The sequence below is a fragment of the Cydia splendana genome, chromosome 7 (genome assembly GCF_910591565.1).
Source record: "Cydia splendana chromosome 7, ilCydSple1.2, whole genome shotgun sequence".
Taxonomy (NCBI): Eukaryota; Metazoa; Arthropoda; class Insecta; order Lepidoptera; family Tortricidae; genus Cydia; species Cydia splendana.
The window spans coordinates 14590972-14610758 of NC_085966.1; the positions used below are offsets into that span (position 1 = coordinate 14590972).

General features: G+C 40.3%; 1 protein-coding gene across 1 annotated transcript; it reads left to right on the plus strand.

The window, feature by feature from the left end:
• The first annotated feature begins 306 nt into the window (after positions 1 to 306).
• On the plus strand, positions 307 to 19787 carry LOC134792512 (meiosis-specific nuclear structural protein 1-like). Its single transcript, XM_063763783.1, has 9 exons — positions 307 to 441; positions 513 to 689; positions 1188 to 1418; positions 2697 to 2923; positions 3812 to 3976; positions 6941 to 7019; positions 8855 to 9058; positions 16997 to 17181; positions 19499 to 19787. Exons 1-9 carry the CDS (start codon positions 439 to 441, stop codon positions 19710 to 19712), a joined length of 1485 nt encoding a protein of 494 aa, XP_063619853.1. The 5' UTR covers positions 307 to 438; the 3' UTR covers positions 19713 to 19787.

The window sequence follows — 19787 nt, forward strand, 5'->3', positions numbered from 1 at the left end:
ATAAAAAAATGTGGGAATATCTGGCTAAAAATGTAAAAGGCAATAACCATATTTAAAATTAAAAACAAATTTATAAAAAAATATAATATATGGCATTGCCCAAACAATGTGCCAGTTTTAATTGGAAAATCGTTTAACAATTAGGTTGGTAGAACTGTCTCACTATATCATCTTACACCAATACATTACTCTCATATATAGCAACCATCAAACGTGACAGGTTAATTCTCAAATCTGTAAGTTAATGGTAACTTATGTAACTTATCTGTTCTGTTTACAAACAATTTTGAGTGACAACAAGTGACAAATAATTGACAATCTTGCATCACAAACATATACTTATCACAAATCTTGCATTGAAAAGTTAGAAGACTTATTTTATTTTATTTTAGCACCGCTGACGAACGGTTTTAAGCAGAGTGTATTATTTTTACTACAATGGTACAATACTCATTTATTTTTATTTAATTTATATTTTATAAGAGCTTTCAATGATCAAAATTTCTGTTTAGCAACCTCAAAACGAGCTTACGCGGAATGCTATTTACCGCGCGCGTAAAGAGGAGCTGGATTACTTCCAGAGGGCCTTGGACACACAATGGCTAAACGATCGAATGGCCAACGGCCGCATGGGTCGTTGCCTAGCCGTCCTAGAGAAAGAAGCTCAGATGGAGAAGGAATTCCAAGAGGTATTGTTCTAGCTTATACATTTTGGCGGGCTGAATATTTTCTTTGCTATCGCAGTTTGTTGCGGTTTGGACTATTTATTATAGCATATTTTCATCCTCAAAACCTACAGTAATTAAAAAATGCCACACACTAATATCCCTCATAAAGCCTATTAAATTGCAGGGTTTGCGTAGAAATATTGCAGTTTTATAGGCAAACCCTGGGGGCCGATTTTTGAATTTCGATCGCTCGATTTCGTCACTCAAAAATCGGAAAACGGAGAAATGCTAATTTTTGAAATACGAGCGATCGAAATTTGGAATCTATTGGTATTGACCACTCGATTTCAATTCTATTAGTAGAATTTAAATGCCTAGTAGTGGAGATATTATTTAACGAAATACACGAAATCGAGTGGTCGAAATTCAAAAATGGGCCCACTGCAATTCTCAAGAGGCTTTCTCTTATATTGCATGAAAATTATGAATAGCCATAATATCCAATGTTGTTGATTTTAGAGAACTGACCATGCCGCATTAGTCAATGCTCAAGCTAAAAAAGAAGCAGACCTTGCTAATGAAGTGGCTAAAGTGCGTCATGAAGAAGCTACAGAACTGCAGCGTCGCCACTACCTCCGTGAGCGAGATCCAGAGCTGCGGATGCTGATAAAGAAACTCCAAGCTGGTTATGTGTGCCGAGATGTGCGGCAACAGATACTGCATAATGAATATAGGAGGATGCAGGAAAAGGTAAGCAAGAAGAACAACTGACAGACAGACATGTACAAAACTATATGGTGGATCAACTTTTTATTCTCACTCATTCTCTTGGGTCAATTGAGTCGCTTAATTTCAAACTCGGGTAAATCCATCTGTCGGATTATGCGATTTTGGTATTAGGAAAAGGTAATAGGGTAGATATTTGCTGATAGGGTCGAATTACCTGTTTGGAGTTAAGCAACACACTTTTAAATCCTTGGGTTTATGTTATGGTATGTAATTAAAATAACCAAAAATACATTTTTATGGCAGTTATGTCCTTTCCATAATGGGTCATCTCTACTTAACATATTTTAGAACATAGTACAACATTTCTTCTTACAAACTATATGCTTGTTTCTAACAAGCTATTATCTCCTTATCCCCTGGCTGATGAGACACAATAACAACAAAAAAAAATTGATCCACACTATGAGGGTCATTGCCATTTTGGTCATTGAACCTTTAGAATTGAACCTTCTTGTTCAGCTAACAACATAAAGGCGTCATAGATATATCCTTTTGGTCATGATAGCTTAGAAAATACCTCCCTCCTCCTCAATAAGTCCCTCCGGTCGATCCTCCGCATATTCTGGCCAAAGATTATAAGAAATGAGGATTTGTGGAGTATGTGCCAACAACCTCCGATCGCCCAAGAAGTAGCGCTGTGGAAGTGGAGATGGATCGGTCATACCCTGCGATGAGGGGATACGAACAACGCCAGTATCGCGTTCGAGTGGCGGCCTGAGGGCGGGAAGCGAGCCCGCAAACGCCCTGTGCACACCTGGAGGCGCAGCGTAGAGAACGAGCTGACAGCCATAGGACTGAGCTGGAACGAGGCCAAGACGGTTGCTCAAGACAGGAAGGCGTGGAAGGATCTTGTGGTGGCCCTATGCAGCTCCGGGGTGCCCTAGGACAGTTAATATATTATGAAATACCAAATAGTCCAAAATAAGATAAAGAGCTACATTATAATTGCTACTGGCTTTATTTTTAATTTTATAACTTAGGTACTGGGCTGCATTGTAATGGTAATACTATTTTATTGTATACACAGGTAAACCTTAACAAATTATACAGCTAAACCTTCCTCAATATAACTATGTATACTTAGGTGAAAACTGCATGAAAATCCGTTCCGTAGTTTTTGAATTTATCACGAACATACAGACAGACAGGCGCGGTGGGGGACTTCGTTTTATAAGATGTAGTGATTAGAATTTATTGTATCCATATTATAGCAAATAAATTATTTGACTTTGATTTTAGGCTGAAGAAGAAAGAGCCAATTCCACCCTCTTAGCTGCGATTGGCGATGACCAGGAGGCCAAAAAGAGGGTGCAGCAGAAGATGCAGCAGACTGCGGCATATCGCCAGGAGCTGCAGCAGCAGTTGGTGAACAGGCAGACGCAGAGACAGTGTCAGTATGAAGACGCGCTCATAGAGCAGAAGATGCTTGATGACGTCATGAGGACCATTTCTGATGAGGACCAGAGGCAAGACCTTTATTACCATCTCTACTTCCTCGCGTTATCCCGGCATTTTGCCACGGCTCATGGGAGCCTTTACGAACATTATTAAACTTTATTTTCATTAGCGGACGTTACCGCGTGATGTAGTTCGGTGGCTCGCGCGTGGCAAACATATGCCTGGCCACAGTGCTTCAGGCATCTTCAGGCGAGACATGTCTCTGCAGACTGAGATGCTTCACGCTGCAATTTTCTCGCAAAGTGACTCATTCTAAAGTATCGATCTGTCTATTATCCCATCTCTTCTCTTTCTCCTGGCTTTTGTCCCAGTTTATTTGGGGTCAGCCCTCCTAGTAATCTTGCGCCACAGCTCACGGTTGTGGGTTGTCTCGTCTGTTGCGTTCAACAGCTTCATGTCGTTTTTGACTGTTTGGAGCCAGGTTGTTGGTGGTCGTCCGGGTCCTTTTTGTCATGTGGTCATCATCCTATTATCCTGTCCCATCCTGTGATCTGTCTATTATCCCATCCAAAAAAAAAATGCTTACTTTATGAAGAGATTCTCGTTCAGTTTTAAAGGTGCAGCATATTACAAAGGGTTTACAGTTAGGGTTGGTTGCACCAAACCGTCTGTCACCGTTAAAGTGTTCGCAAAATTTTACTGTATGTGAAGTTTCATAGTTCATTGCTGTGTGACGTTGATCAGTCACAAACTGTGGTTGGTGCAACTGGCCCTTAGTGACTAAGCAGACGTAACATGCTGCCACTCTAAAGATAGTTTTTGAGGACTAGATGATTAAGATTTTTATTATCACCATATCACCATCTTCCGAGATTAGTTTCGTTGAAATGTCTTAATTATTACTTTATTTTTATCTGACTGCGACTAATCAATATAAAATTGCCGCCTTGTTTTAGGGAGTTGAAACAAAAGCGAGATCTCATGGAGAAGACGCAACGCGAGATGGTGACGTTCAGGCAAGCTCGCAAAGCGTGGCAAGCCAAGCAACGTGAGCTCGCTATAAAGGAGGAGTTGGAAATTGAAAGACAAAATCAGGCCGCCTCCGATCGCAGTGCTGGCATGTTAGTATAAAATACGTTATTAAATGTTTTTTTATAATAAAAAGAAAACTTGATAAATTCACCGCCTCCGGCAAGACTCAAACTTGCGACTAGGGCATGCAGTACCGGTTCCGGTACCAAGAATTTCATTTCCCGGTTTTGGGCATGACCGGAACCGGGATTCCCGGTTCTTCCCGGTTCTCAAGGCATCTTTTGAATACATTTAAGAAATTGTTTGTGTTAGCGTACAATCTTTATGAATGACTTATTTTGATATAAATAATTGCATAAGAATTAATAAAAGACTTAATTTATTTTAAAAAAATACATAATTGGCGTTTCAACCTACAGGGTGGCCCAAAAACACGTTGACAACGCCCTTTCCAATCACCCCATCAAGCACCCACGCAACTAGTACAAATAGGGCATGCTCCCGGGAATTCCCGGTTCTCAAATTCCCGGGAATTCCCGGTTCTCAAATTCCCGGGAATTCCCGGTTCTCAAATTCCCGGGAATTCCCGGGAATTTCATTGTGTCGAAAGAACCGGTACTGAAGACCCGGTACCGGTACTTCCCGGTTCTCATCAATATGCGTATTTATTCCCATTTTAATACTAGTACTTTAGCTCGGGACATTAAATCACATTTAATAATGTTGCTATGAAACGGGGGACCCAAATAACCCGACAAATTAACCTGGTAAAGTAGGTATTCCAATCGATATTACGTTTTGGCTCGAGTAAGTAGGATATTAGGTACTTATATTCGAATATTCATCTTTCTTTCTAGGAAGTTGGTTTTATATGAAAAAAATCCGTGGTCGGGTCATAGTGCTGAGTGCATCGACTACGGGGCCTCCCGTGTAACTCATGCCATGCCCATCAGGCGGAGGTAAACCAGCGATTCGCAGGGCTGGTGGCTCTAGCCTATAGCCAAGGTTTTGCGATGAAAGCGCGTGCAATAATATTGACTTGTAGTGATTAGGTGTTGGGAATTTCCAAAGGGGCGTAGCGGAAGATTTACAAAAATGTGAGCGAGCATAGGCAAAGTCTCAAACTGTAGAGGGCCGTGTGCAGGTTGGTTTTTTGATAAAATAAGTCATTTATCAATACGCATGTAATAATTTATATGAAAATAAGTCATTCATAAAGATTGTACACTAACACAAACAATTTCTTAAGTATAATCTTAATATGCCTTGAGAACCGGGAAGAACCGGGAATCCCGGTTCCAGCCATGCCCAGAACCGGGAAATGAAATTCTTGGTACCGGAACCGGTACTGCATGCCCTAAGTACAAATCAAGCCAAAAATTAAAACCACAGTCTCTTTATGCAACATAAACCAATTGTCATCAAAATAGCCTCCTTTCGCCCTGATACACAAACGCAAACGCCCGCCAAAATTTTCAACGAAATGCCGCAGTTCTTTATTTTGTCCTATTCTTTGGCATGGCAAGTGTTGCTTTTAGAGCGTTTACACTTTTGTGTTTAGTACCACACGCCCTTGTCTCTAAGATTGACCACAAACTATAATCCATTGGATTTAGATCAGGCGAATAGGGTGGCCACTCTTTTGAACTTATGAATCCGGGAAAATTAGCAGTGGTGCATAGATAATTTTTCCGGATTCACAAGTTCAAAAGAGACAAAATATGCTTGGAGAAGCTGCGGCATTTCGTTGAAAATTCCAACAAACGTTCGCACCTATGTATCAAAGCGAAAGGAGGATACCCTGAAGACAATCAATTTTTGTTGCATAAAAAGACCGTAGCTTTAATTCCCAACTTACTTTGTACCAGCTACGCAAGTACTTAATAAAATAATTAGAAAAAACGCCGCCAACGTATTCCTGGGCCACCCTGTATTTTACGAAATTAACCGGCACACTTTGCCTCAGCCTGGGCCGAGCCACACGGCCGTAGCGTAGTCGATGCACTCAGCACTATGACGGCACAGCCTGCCTGCACGAATACCTACTTTACTAGGTTAGTTGGTAGGGTTATTTGGGTCCCCCGTTTCATAGCACCATTATTAAATGTTATTTAATGTCCCGAGCTAAAGTACTAAATCATTACTACTACTGAATTGGGAATAAATAGTCATATGATGAGAACCGGGAAGTACCGGTACCGGGTCTTCAGTACCGGTTCTTTTGACACTATAAAATTCCCGGGAATTCCCGGGAATTTGAGAACCGGGAATTCCCGGGAGCATGCCCTACTTGCGACCATCTGGAACACCGATGCGGAGCTGCCAAGCTGCGGAGGCTTGCCAGAAGCGTGCGAATCTGTCCATTCCTTTATGCTTACACGCCTTAGGGAGGCGCATAGCAACATCTACCGTAAGAATAATCTATCTTAACAGGCACCGGAGTCTAAAGTTATATTGAAAATTTTCCTTTATTATAAAAAAAATGTTTTATCACTCGCAGACGTTTTGGCTTGATAAAAATTAATAATACGTTTTTAAACAATGTCGATTGCTTTGTTATTCCATACCGTGTAACCACCTGTATGTACTTTCTCATTTTCACCCGATGAATTTTTAGGAGTATCTGCGGCAGCGGCTATTTTTTTTTATAGTTTATTAGCCTAGTTAACATATGTCTATAATTAACTACCCACGAAAGAATAAACTGCAGGCTAACGTGCAAATGGTTAATACTTCGTGGCGTAGCGTAGTCATCTCTCTCTATCACTCTTCCATATTAGTGCGACCCGACAGTTTCGTTTCGTTTGATACGGGTTGTAAGCGATTGGCACGTTGACTACGCACCCAGGTAGTAAGACAGGGCTGTAACCGCGAAAATCGAAGTTCGCAAATTGCGGGCATTTTTCTCTGTCACTCTTATTACGCCTTCATTGGAGTAAAAGAGAAAGATCCCCGCAATTTGCGAATATCGGTTTTCGCGGTAGCCCCTCAGAAAGAGGTATACTAAAGAATTTAAAAATAGTTACTAATAAAACTGAAATATTGTTTTACAGCCGCGCAGAAAAAGAACGCCGCGAGAGAATCAGAGAGGAAATAAACGCAAAAATATGTGCTCAAATAATGGCGGACGAGGTAAGGCAACTTGTGTAAAAAAACATTTATATGAAGTTCATTTTTTAGGGTTCCGTACCCAAAGGGTAAAAACGGGACCCTATTACTAAGACTCCGCTGTCCGTCCGTCCGTCCGTCCGTCTGTCACCAGGCTGTATCTCATGAACCGTGATAGCTAGGCAGTTGAAATTTTCACAGATATATTTCTGTTGCCGCTATAACAACAAATACTAAAAAGTACGGAACCCTCGGTGGGCGAGTCCCACTCGCACTTGTCCGGTTTTTAGGGTTCCGTACCCAAAGGGTAAAACGGGACCCTATTACTAAGACTCCGCTGTCCGTCCGTCCGTCCGTCCGTCCGTCCGTCCGTCCGTCCGTCCGTCCGTCCGTCCGTCCGTCCGTCCGTCTGTCACCAGGCTGTATCTCACGAACCGTGATAGCTAGACAGTTGAAATTTTCACAGATGATGTATTTCTGTTGCCGCTATAACAACAAATACTAAAAACAGAATAAAATAAAGATTTAAGTCGGGCTCCCATACAACAAACGTGATTTTTGACCGAAGTTAAGCAACGTCGGGCGGGGTCAGTACTTGGATGGGTGACCGTTTTTTTTTGCCGTTTATTGCATTATGGTACCGAACCCTTTGTGCGCGAGTCCGACTCGCACTTGCCCGGTTTTTAAATCAATGGTTTCTATAGTAGTTTAGGTATACAATCGTGATATAATGGAGAGCTTTTCAGTCGAGTACCGTGTTAAGGCCACTAAGCTTGCTGAGTGGTCTTAATGGGTACGAGATTGAAAAGCTTGATTATATCACTATTGTATACAATACTTTTTCTACGAGTTAACAAACATAATACTTTTAACGAGTAGAATTATATAGGTTAACAAACCAAAAGTATACAGCTAAGATACGCGAGCAGCCGCGAACCAATGTTGATTTTTTTGCACTTTGTATGATGCATTGGTCCACACGTAATGTTTAAATGTAAGGGCTCATTTAGACGATGCGAAAACACGCATGCGAGTTTCATTACATTGCGGGTTTTGATCGATCGGTTGAATTGGACGTAACCAACACTCCGCAATGCAACTAAAATCGTATGCGAGTTCGCGCGCCGTCTATATCAGCATATGTTTACATGTAATAAATTTGAATATTTCTGTAAATTACCGATTCTTGGGTATATTACCAGGTACGTTACTGGGAATATACCCACCTCGGAAATATTCCCGGTACCGGCATATCATTAGGCGCTGTCGTCGTGCACGGTCCCATTGTCAACCTCGCCCGCTCCGATGTATTAGGTCATTACCTATGAAATTGGCGTTTTGTTCGGAGAATTTCAACGAAACACGAATTTCCATACAATTAATTTTGCGGATATTTTTTTGATGGCTAATTCAAACCAAACAAAATTTTTCCAGTAATTTTTGACACCTTTAAGGTATGTTTTCAATATCTCCATTTCTTGAAAATTGGTACCATTAGAAAAATATAAGTAATTTTAATACTCGAACCGACAGCACATGAAAAGACCTATTTTCAAGGCTTAATTCTGAACACTTAACAATAAAAAATAACAATTAATTGTATGTAAAATCGTTGTTTATTGAGTGCACTGTAGTTTTATTGTAATTGTGTATGTACTTTTGTAAAAAAAAAAAAACTAGGATCAGACTTATATCTATGAACAAAAACGCCAATTTCATAGGTAAGGACCTAATATCTGATCGCGACTGGCACAAGACGTACAAGTGTAGTGTACATTTCAATAGCTCTGCGAAACAGCCCTGTTTCGACCATTTAAAACTTAATCAAAATAAACGTCAACTATGATTCCTTTTGTCAGGCGGAGCGTCAAGATCGCGACAACATAATCAAAGAGCTGGTAGAGCACGAAGCAGAAGAGAAACATATCCAGGACGACCTGGCGGCGGAACGCAAGCAGGAGTACGTGAGGACCAGCACCATGACGGACCTCACGACGCAGATGGACCTTAAGAAGAAGGAGATAGAGTTGGAGAAGCAGAGGCAGATCGAGTTTAGGAAGGAGGTAGGTTTTGATTAGATATTTAACCCTTTTTCGACGCGATCGTTTTACAAGGGCACAAATTACTACAGATGAGCGGACGAAATAGCGGCGAGTCGCAAGCACGAGTACGTGAGGACCAGCACCATGACCGACCTCACGACGCAGATGGACCTTAAGAAGAGGGAGATAGAGTTGGAGAAGCAGAGGCAGATCGAGTTTAGGAAGGAGGTAGGTTTTGATTAGGAAATATTTAACCCTTTTTCGACGCGATCGTTTTACAAGGGCACAAATTACTACAGAAGAGCGGACGAAATAGCGGCGAGTCGCAAACAGGAGTACGTGAACACCAGCACCATGACCGACCTCACGGCGCAGATGGACCTTAAGAAGAAGGAGATAGAGCTCGAGAATCAGAGGCAGATTGAGTTTAGGAAGGAGGTAGGTTTTGATTAGGAAATATTGTGACCTTTATAGATAAATAAAAGTTCATGTTTTACAAAACGAGTCCTGAATTCACTTGTACAGGATGTTTTTCACTCATACAGGGTGTTTTTAAACGTTTAGTCACACGCTGAGAAACGAACAGGTAGGTTACTGAACACTTTTTATAGGAGTAGAACCACAGAATAAATAATAGTACTAGGTGGGAACACCCAAATATTCCGAAATATGTTTTTCCGACTTTCATAATCACGATTTTCATAATCACGATTTTTTATACGTCCGAAATATCGAAATCACGACTTTGAAAACGACGAAAGAAGAAAATCACGACTGCGCTATTTCCGACTACTTAAAATCCGATTGTCATATGAACGAAAGCTTAAAGTTACGATTATTAAAAAATCCGAAAAAAAAAAATTCCGAATTTCTCTGTTCCGAAAAATCATTGACCGATCGGAAATAAAATAATTCGGAATTCAGAAATTCGATCTTTTGTAAACTCGGAATAATGAAATTCGTGATTTTCAAAAGGGAAGTAATTAAATGGTCAGCCGTTTTTAAAATTGATCTGCAAAAAAAAATGCATTTAAACCATTTTAACGTGAACACCCAAATATTCCGAAATATGTTTTTCCGACTTTCATAACCTCGATTTTCATAATCACGACTTTTTATACGTCCGAAATATCGAAATCACGACTTTGAAAACCACGAAAGAAGAAAATCACGACTGCGCTATTTCCGAATACTTAAAATCCGATTGTCATATGAACGAAAGCTTAAAGTTCCGATTTTTAAAAAGTCCGAATTTTTTTTCCGAATTTGTCTATTCCGAAAAATCATTGACCGATCGGAAATAAAATAATTCGGAATTCAGAAATTCGATCTATTGTAAACTCGGAATAATGAAATTCGTGATTTTCAAAACGGAAGTAATTAAATGGTCAGCCGTTTTTAAAATTGATCTGCAAAAAAAAATGCATTAAAATCATTTGGACATGCTAGAACTGCTACCTTTACAGAAACCAACTGCTACTAGAAAAGTGGGTTAGGATAGAACTGCAACCTTCACAGAAGCCAACTGCTACTAGAAAAGTGGCTTAGGTTAGAACTGCGACCTTTACGGAAACGAACTGCTGCTAGAAAAGTGGGTTCAGTTAGGTTAGAACTGTGACCTTCACAGAAACCAACTCCTACTAGAAAAATGGGTTAGGTTAGGTTAGAACTGCGACCTTCACAGAAACCAACTGCTTGGTAGCAGTTGGTTTCTGGTGAAAAGTGGGTTAGGTTAGGTTAGAACTGCGTCCTTTACAGAAACCAACTGCTACTAGAAAAGTGGGTTAGGTTAGGTTAGAACTGCGACCATCACAGAAGCCAACTGCTACTAGAAAAGTAGGTTAGGTTAGAACTGCGACCTTTACAGAAACCAACTGCTACTAGTGAAGTGGGTTAGGTTAGGTTAGAACTGCGACCTTCACAGAAACCAACTGCTACTAGAAAAGTAGGTTAGGTTAGAACTGCGACCTTTACAGAAACCAACTGCTACTAGCGAAGTGGGTTAGGTTAGAACTGCGACCTTCACAGAAACCAACTGCTACTAGAAAAGTGGGTTAGGTTAGAACTGCGATCTTAACAGAAACCAACTTCTACTAGAAAAGTGGGTTAGGTGAGGTTAGAACTGCGACCTTCACAGAAACCAACTGCTACTAGAAAAGTGGGTTAGGTTAGAACTGCGACCTTTACAGAAACCAACTGCTACTAGAAAAGTGGGTTAGGTTAGGTTAGAACTGCGACCTTCACAGAAGCCAACTGCTACTAGAAAAGTGGCTTAAGTTAGAACTGCGACCTTTACGGAAACCAGCTGCTACTAGAAAAGTGGGTTAAGTTAGGTTAGAACTGCGACCTTCACAGAAACCAACTCCTACTAGAAAAGTGGGTTAGGTTAGGTTAGAACTGTGACCTTCACAGAAGCCAACTGCTACTAGAAAAGTAGGTTAGGTTAGGTGAGAAGTGCGACCTTTACAGAAACCAACTGCTACTAGAAAAGTGGGTTAGGTTAGAACTGCGACCTTCACAGAAACCAACTGCTACTAGAAAAGTGGGTTAGGTTAGAACTGCGACCTTCACAGAAACCAACTGCTACTAGAAAAGTGGGTTAGGTTAGGTTAGAACTGCGACCTTTACAGAAACCAACTGCTACTAGAAAAGTAGGTGTAGATTAGGTTAGAACTGCGACCCCTACAGTAAATAACTGTTTTTAAAAAAGTAGTTTTCGTTTACGTTAGAACTGCTACCCCCCGTAGAAACGTAGGTACCTTTATTTTTTAACAAAAAATTCGGAATATCGTTATTCGGAATTTAAAAAATAGGAATCACGTCCAATCGGAATTCAAAATTTCGGAATTATGACAATTCGGAATTCGTGACATCAAAAATCGTAAATGTTAAATTCGGTGTTTCTCCCTATCGGAATTGTTATATTCGGAATTATGTGGTTCGGAATTTAAAAAATCGTCGGTTTTACTATTCGGAAATATGAAACTTCGTGATTTTCATCGTTCGGTAATTACGACAATCGGAATTTTGATGGGTCGAGCATTTAAAAATAGGAATAATAAAATTCGATATTTTAAAATTCGGCATAAAATATTTCGGAATTATGTAGTGTATAATAAATAAAATAAAAATAAAAAGCCTTTTATTTCCTTTTGTTATACATAAGTTTGTTAATATATTTTTGTTGATTTAATTTGTAGGAACCCGTTAGGTGAAGGCCTCTTCCAAAGATATCCATTTTTCACGGTCTTGTGCTATTCTTTTCCAATTTGGACCAGCAATTCTTTTCATGTCTTCCTCCCAGCGCATGTTTGGTTTGCCTTTTCGGCGCTTACCGTCTGGGCCTTTCCAGTTCGTGACTATGGCTGTCCATCTGTGGTCTTTAAGGCGAGCCACATGTCCAGCCCATCTCCATTTTAGCTTTCTAGCGTGTTCTAGAGCATCTATTGCTTTTATTGTTGCTTTTATTTTACTATGTCTTATCTTTTGTATCTTTTTTATGTTCAACATGCTTCGTTCCATTCCCCTCTGGCAAGTAATAATTTTATTTTTTATTTTTTCTGTGAACTTCCATGTCTGGCAAGCATATGTTAAGCTGGGGATGAGGCAGGTGTCCATAGCCTTCTTTTTAAGAGTTATTGGCATGCTACTTTTAAATATTTCTTTATAAGACCAATATTTGTTCCATGTATTTTTGATTCTTCTGTCAACTTCTAGTTCATTGTTCTTGTTGTTGAAACCAATCTGCTTTCCTAAGTATATATAGCTTTCAACATAGTCTAATGGTTTGTTGTCTACAATGATATCTATTTGTTTTGAGTTGGTCATGGTTTTTGTTTTATTTATATTCATCTCCAGTCCTACTTGTTTGCTTGCATTTTGGAGACCATCTATCATGGATTGCAGGTTTCGGGACGATTCCGCGAGCAGCACCAGGTCATCTGCGAATCTGAGGTGGCTGAGATATTTCCCTTTGATAAATAGGCCTTGGTTTTTCCATTTTAAGCTGCATATGACGTTCTCTAGTACGGCAATGAAAATAGTTGGTGATAAGGGGTCACCTTGACGGACTCCTCTTTCCACTGGAAAGGCCGGACCCATGGTTTCCAGCTTCACTCTGCTGCTGCCTTTTTTGTAGATGTTTTTAAATATATTTATGTATCCACTTTCTATGCCTTGAGTTTTTAGAGTCGTCCATATGTTCTCGTGGGAAACTGTGTCAAACGCCTTTTGGTAGTCGATGAATGCAATGTATAATGGGCGTCGGAATTCTTGATACTTCTCGATTACAAGCTCTAAAGTGTGAATGTGGTCCATGGTCGAGAATCCTTTCCTGAAGCCAGCTTGTTCCACAGGTTGTTTCTTATCTAGTGTTGCACGTATTCTATTGTTAACAATTGTAGAGAAAAGTTTGTATGTTGCTGGTAACAAGCTAATGGGTCTGTAATTGCCTATGTCTTTAGGATCTCCCTTTTTATATAATAAAATAATGCTTGATTCTGACCATTGGATGGGCGTCTCCTGTGTTTCCAATATTTTATTGCATAGGACTGCTAGCGGTGCCGCTAAAATTTCCTGGGCGACCTTTATGGCTTCATTTGTGATACAGTCCGCTCCTGGGCTTTTGTCCGACTTTAGCTTACAGGTAGTTTCTATAATTTCCTTACAGTCTATTGGTGTTATAGGTGTTTTGTTTTCTTGGATAATTATTTCTTGATTGTGAAACTCTTCTTGTTTTTTTTGTATCGCAATTTGCATATAAAGTCCGGTAGAAATCTGTTGCAATGTTTAATATTTCCCCGCGACCATGTTTGGTTCCATTTGATAACTTTAATCCGTCGATCCAAGTTCTTTTTGTTTGCAGTTCTTTGTATCCTTTTTTTAAGCTGCCTTTTTGTTTTAAGTGTTGCTCAAGTGTTGTAGATCTATGATTCTGGTAATCCGATTTAATATATTTGCTTGTTAGTTTGTACAAAGCTTTAAGTTCGTTTTTCATTGCTCTGGTTTTGTTTGCAGTTTTTTGTAGTTCTTGTTTCCGTTTCATCAAGTTCCTTGTGCGGTCTGACAGGATGTTGCGTCCCGGAGTCTCTCGAGTTGTACTACATGCGTTCTGTAGACTCTTTTGGATTGCAATTGTTAGTTTGTCGTGGAATTTTTGTACTGTGTCATTTATGTTGTATTTTTCCAAATTATATACATACTTTTCTAGGTTTTCCTTGTATTTTGATATTTCCTCTTCATTTTTGAGTGTACTAAAGTGTTTACTTTGGTATCTTGCTCTACTTTTAATTGGTTTTGTTAGTAGGAGTACTGCTCGAAGTGGTCTGTGGTCTGATGGATAAGTTATATTTAGTGTATCTATATTTTTGAAGTTTTTTGGTTGGTTGGACATTATGTAATCGATTTCATTTTTATATTGTCCATTTGGTGAGCACCAGGTCCATCGTCGTTTCGGTTTCTTCTTGTAGAAGGTATTGATGATAGCAAGATTGTTCTCTAAGGCAAATTCTATGAGTTTGTGTCCTCTGGCGTTTCTTTCTCCATATCCATGCTGTTTTGTTATAAGGGATTCATTTGTTTCAGGTTGACCGGTTTTGGCATTGAAGTCTCCCATTAATACTAGATCTTTATGCGCCTGATTAATTGCTTCTGATATAGTTTTGTAAAAATAGTTGATCTCTTCTTCTTGAGCTGCTTCAGTTGGGGCGTAGACCTGAATTATAGAAACACAGGCGTCTGGAAAATTCATGTTAAGTAAAGCGACTCGTTCTGATAGGCCAATATAGCTTTCAATGTATTGTTTAAGGTGCGCCTTTATTATAAATCCAACTCCGTATTTACCTGGAGTTTGTCCGGTGTGGCATAGAATTAGATCTTCATGTTGTGCTATTTCATTTCCTAGGCGTCGCACTTCCGCCAATCCTATAATATCATATTTTATGTTTGCTAGGGATTCTTTTAGTTCTAGGAGTCTTTCGTGCGAAGACAGTGACCTTACATTATATGTTATTAAGTGTAATTGTTTTTCATTACTTTCGTTGGGGTCTGGGCATGTTGAATTCTTTGGAAGGTTTCGGTCTAAAACTTCCTCGGTGACCAACCGGCTTGGAAGTTGATCTGTTTGTTTGTGTTTTGATAAAATTAATTCTGGGTGTGTTTTATTACATTTATTTGTCTGTATATTTTGAGTTGTTGGTTTTAACTTCTTTGTAGTTTTAGTATTATGTAGTGTACCCCATTTTAACTCCTACTAGAAAAGTGGGTTAGGTTAGGTTAGAACTGCGACCTTCACAGAAAACAACTGCTACCAGAAAAGTGGGTTAGGTTAGGTTAGAACTGCGACCTTTACAGAAACCAACTGCTACTAGAAAAGTGGGTTAGGTTAGGTTAGAACTGTGACCTTCACAGAAGCCAATTGCTACTAGAAAAGTAAGTTAGGTTAGGTGAGAACTGCGACCTGCACAGAAACCAACTGCTACCAGAAAAGTGGGTTAGGTTAGGTTAGAACTGCGACCTTTACAGAAACCAACTGCTACTAGAAAAGTGGGTTAGGTTAGGTTAGAACTGTGACCTTCACAGAAACCAACTGCTACTAGAAAAGTGGGTTAGGTTAGAACTGCGACCTTCACAGAAACCAACTGCTACTAGAAAGGTGGGTTAGGTTAGAACTGCGACCTTCACAGAAACCAACTGCTACTAGAAAAGTGGGTTAGCTTAGGTTAGAACTGCGACCTTTACAGAAACCAACTGATACTAGAAAAGTAGGTGTAGGTTAGGTTAGAACTGCGACCCTCCCTCCCCTAGAAACTTACTGCTTACAGAAAAGTAGGTATAGGTTAGGTTAGAACTGCGACCCCAACAGTAAATAACTGTTTTTAAAAAAGTAGGTTTAGGCTACGTTATAACTGCTACCCAATGACCTTTTATTTATGTAGACGTGTGACGTTCATAGTTGACAAAACTAAAATTTGATCCAACAATTTTGACAACTTGACAGGTTGGCGTCACCCATACGACTAACTAAATATAGGTTCCGGAACCTATATTTAATGGCTCACGATCGTGCGCCTGGTACCATATCTACCTCAATTTACTTACATCTATGCTGCTACCCCCCGTAGAAAAGTAGGTACCTTTATTTATTAACAACAAATTCGGAATATCGTTATTCGGAATTTAAAAAATAGGAATCATGTCAAATCGGAATTCAAAATTTCGGAATTATGACAATTCGGAATTCGTGATATCAAAAATCGTAAATGTTAAATTCGGTGTTTCTCCCTATCGGAATTGTTATATTCGGAATTATGTGTTTCGGAATTTAAAAAATCGTCGGTTTTACTATTCGGAAATATAAGACTTCGTGATTTTCATCGTTCGGTAATTACGACAATCGGAATTGTGATGGGTCGAGCATTTAAAAATCGGAATAATAAAATTCGATATTTTAAAATTCGGCATAAAATATTTCGGAATTATGTAGTGTACCCGTACTAGGTACAGAAGACTCACTCTCTAACAAAACGCGTCTGTTACGATCAGCACAGATATGGTCGCTAGGTGGCGACAGCGCCACGCGCGGCTTATGGCTTTCCCCAAAATTGGGGCGGAACGGATGTAGTTTTAGCTACCTGTAGCAAAGCGACGAAATCGCGGAGTGAGCCACGCCTGGTAGAACTAATGCAAAAAATTGACAATTCTAGCATATATGAACGGCAATTTATTGTCATTCGTTGTTTTGTTTTAGTTTTTGGGATGAGGAGCAGCAGGTAAACGTTGATAAATAATTCAAACTTCCTCTTCTTGTTTTGTTTAGTTGTTGAGTACTCCATGATAACGTATGGCTCAATTCTTTTTTGTATGACTAACCCTGAAAGTAATATTTAACACATAGAAAATATTTGCCAGAGCAAATGTAACCAAAATTACTCTAAAAAAATTGTATGTATTTTATTTCAGTCAGAAGCCAAGCTAGCGGCTCAGGACGCGAAAGAACATGAAAAAGAACGTATAAAGAAAGAGAAGGCGCGTCAGTACGCGAGAGACCTGAAACAGCAGATAGAGGACAACGCGAGAAGGAGGGAGAGCGACCGACGTCTCGAGGACGCGAGGGCCAAGGCTGTCTTTGACTATTACAAGGATTGGTAAGTACCAGTTCAGCAATAATATGTTCTTAGGAACTACCAAGTCAATTTTTCTTTGTCCATACCTCTCATTTTCAGATATAATTGTGTCCTGAAATAAAAGGGCAGAGCACTACGTAGTCACTACTAAACAGTCAATTTTAGACATAACAAATAGGGACTCACATAGGTGACATGTCAAATGGAAAATAACTAACCGAATATAATTTTAAAATTTACCTTGTAATTTCTGAGGAATGTATCAATACTTCGTATGTAAATTAAAATACTTGTATGTCCCAAAAGACAGTTACCGACAGACACAACATGGTTAGCATCCCTGGGCTTGTTTATACGAGGGGTGTTCAAAATATTCTCGGTATGAGAATGAAAACAAACAAGTACGAAAAGTTTGATATTTTTATTTTTCAATATACTCCCCCCCTATGTTCATACACTTAAGAGATCGATCAATTATTTTTTTTAATCCCTCATAAAAATATTTTTTATCTTTGGTGTAAAAATGCTCCTCCACTGCCGCCTTCAATGCTTCATCGTCAGAAAATTTATTTCCACGCAGATCCTTTTTAAGATTGGGGAACAAAAAGAAGTCGCTGGGGGCTAAGTCCGGGCTATACGGTGGGTGAGTAACAGTTTCAAACCCACATTCAACAATAGCTGCCTTGGCAATATGAGCAGTATGGACGGGGGCGTTATCATGCAGAAGCAGAACACCTTTGGTTAACTTTCCTCGCCTCTTTTCTTTGATTGCATCCTTTAACTGACGTAGAATATTAGCGTAGTACTGTCCTGTGATACTGACACCTTTTTCTTTATAGTCGATTAGTAATACTCCTTCACAATCCCAAAATATCGTGGCCATGACCTTGCCAGCTGAAGGCATGACCTTGAATTTCTTGGGATGAGCTGAACCCTTAATGTGCCACTGCATGGACTCTTGTTTACTCTCTGGGTCATAATGATGAACCCAGGTTTCATCTCCAGTAACTATTCTTTGCAGCACCTCATCAGGATTTTCACCGCACAGGTCAATAAAATCGGAACAACAAGCAACACGCATGTCTTTTTGAAGCCGAGTCAGCATTCGCGGAACCCATCTTGCACTTACTTTTGACATATTAAGATGGTCATGGATAATATCATGTACGGTACCAATAGAGAGATTGGTTACTTGAGCTATAGATTTTACTTTCACTCGACCATCTTCTAATATAAGTTTTTCCACTTTATCTATATTTTCTTGTGAAGTAGCTACTACAGGCCGGCCAGGTCTAGGGTCATCTTCAATACTCTCCCTTCCACGTTTAAACTCGCTTGACCACTTTTGAATGGTAGATAAAGAAGGAGCAGACTCGCGGTAAACACAATCCATTTCCTCTTTTATGGTTTTTTGATTTTTACCCTGTTTTGTCAAGAATTTTATGACGCATCGATGTTCTAATTTTGTTAACATTGTCAATTCGCACATGATGTCCGTGTTTGTTCAGCAATTGCAGAAAAACAAAAGAACATCTCGGTTCGAATTATACTTTTTTTTAATGTCAACGAATAAACCTTAGCGGCCAGTAACGAAAGAAATTTTAGAAGAGGTTGTAAGATATCAATACCGAGAATATTTTGAACGCCCCTCGTAGGTACCATGTTGTTCTGGTCTTCAAACAGGGCAGGGCAGGGGTCTTCAAACTATTTGATCTGAGCTTCCTCCTTTACCTTTTCGAGAGATGAATAGTTTGCAAGTTTGCACTTTTTTTTTATACCACATCGGTGGCAAACAAGCATACGGCCCGCCTGATGGTAAGCAGTCACCGTAGCCTATGGACGCCTGCAACTCCAGAGGTGTTACATGCGCGTTGCTGACCTTTTAAAAACCTGTACACTCCTTTTTTGAAGAACCCCATACTGTAGACCCTCGGGAAAACCTCGGAAGGGAGCTCATTCCACAGCCGGAACGTCCGCGGGAGGAAATTCCTCTTAAATCGCACAGTACGCGACCATTTAGGTTCTAGGCTCTGAGGATGAATACCCTGCCGACGGCGAGCGGTGCGGTGATAGAAAGCGGCCGTTGGCATCATGTCAAATAGTTCCTCAGAGCACAGCCCATTGTACAAGCGGTAGAACACACACAAGGAGGCAAAGTCTCTCCTCAGATTTAAAGGTTCAATACCGCTTGTGACTTTGGGATCATCGACGATTCGTACAGTGCGCCTTTGGACTGAGTCGAAGGGTCCAAGCTGGCATCCAAATTTCCGTCTGGAATACAACACACCTGACAGCTCCTATTGCAATATGCCTTACTAAAGTCAGTTTTCCCCACCAGGAAAGCAGAAGTATCGAAGGAGCGCGCTAGTATCGTGGCGGAGCACGTGCCGCCCATCCTCGGCTACATCCAGCCGGGCGTGCTGGGCGCGGCCGACCTGCCGGCCGTGCGCGCCGGCGCCGGCGCCGCGCTCGACATCCCCCTGGCGGCCGACAGCGGCCTCCACAGACATCCCAAGTGCAACGCGCAGTGCAGGGTGATCAGGGAGTATTAGATCCATATACTAGGAATCCTCTAGACGGAGTTTAGAGCAATTCATGAAACCGTTGCTGCCAAAAATACGGGGGTG

What these genes read in the sequence shown, in the direction of transcription:
- LOC134792512 (XM_063763783.1), top strand. An exon ending in TGGAGAAGGAATTCCAAGAG is followed by an intron (nt 690 to 1,187) that starts GTATTGTTCTAG and finishes TGTTGATTTTAG; the next exon opens with AGAACTGACCATGCCGCATT. An exon ending in ATTTCTGATGAGGACCAGAG is followed by an intron (nt 2,924 to 3,811) that starts GCAAGACCTTTA and finishes GCCTTGTTTTAG; the next exon opens with GGAGTTGAAACAAAAGCGAG.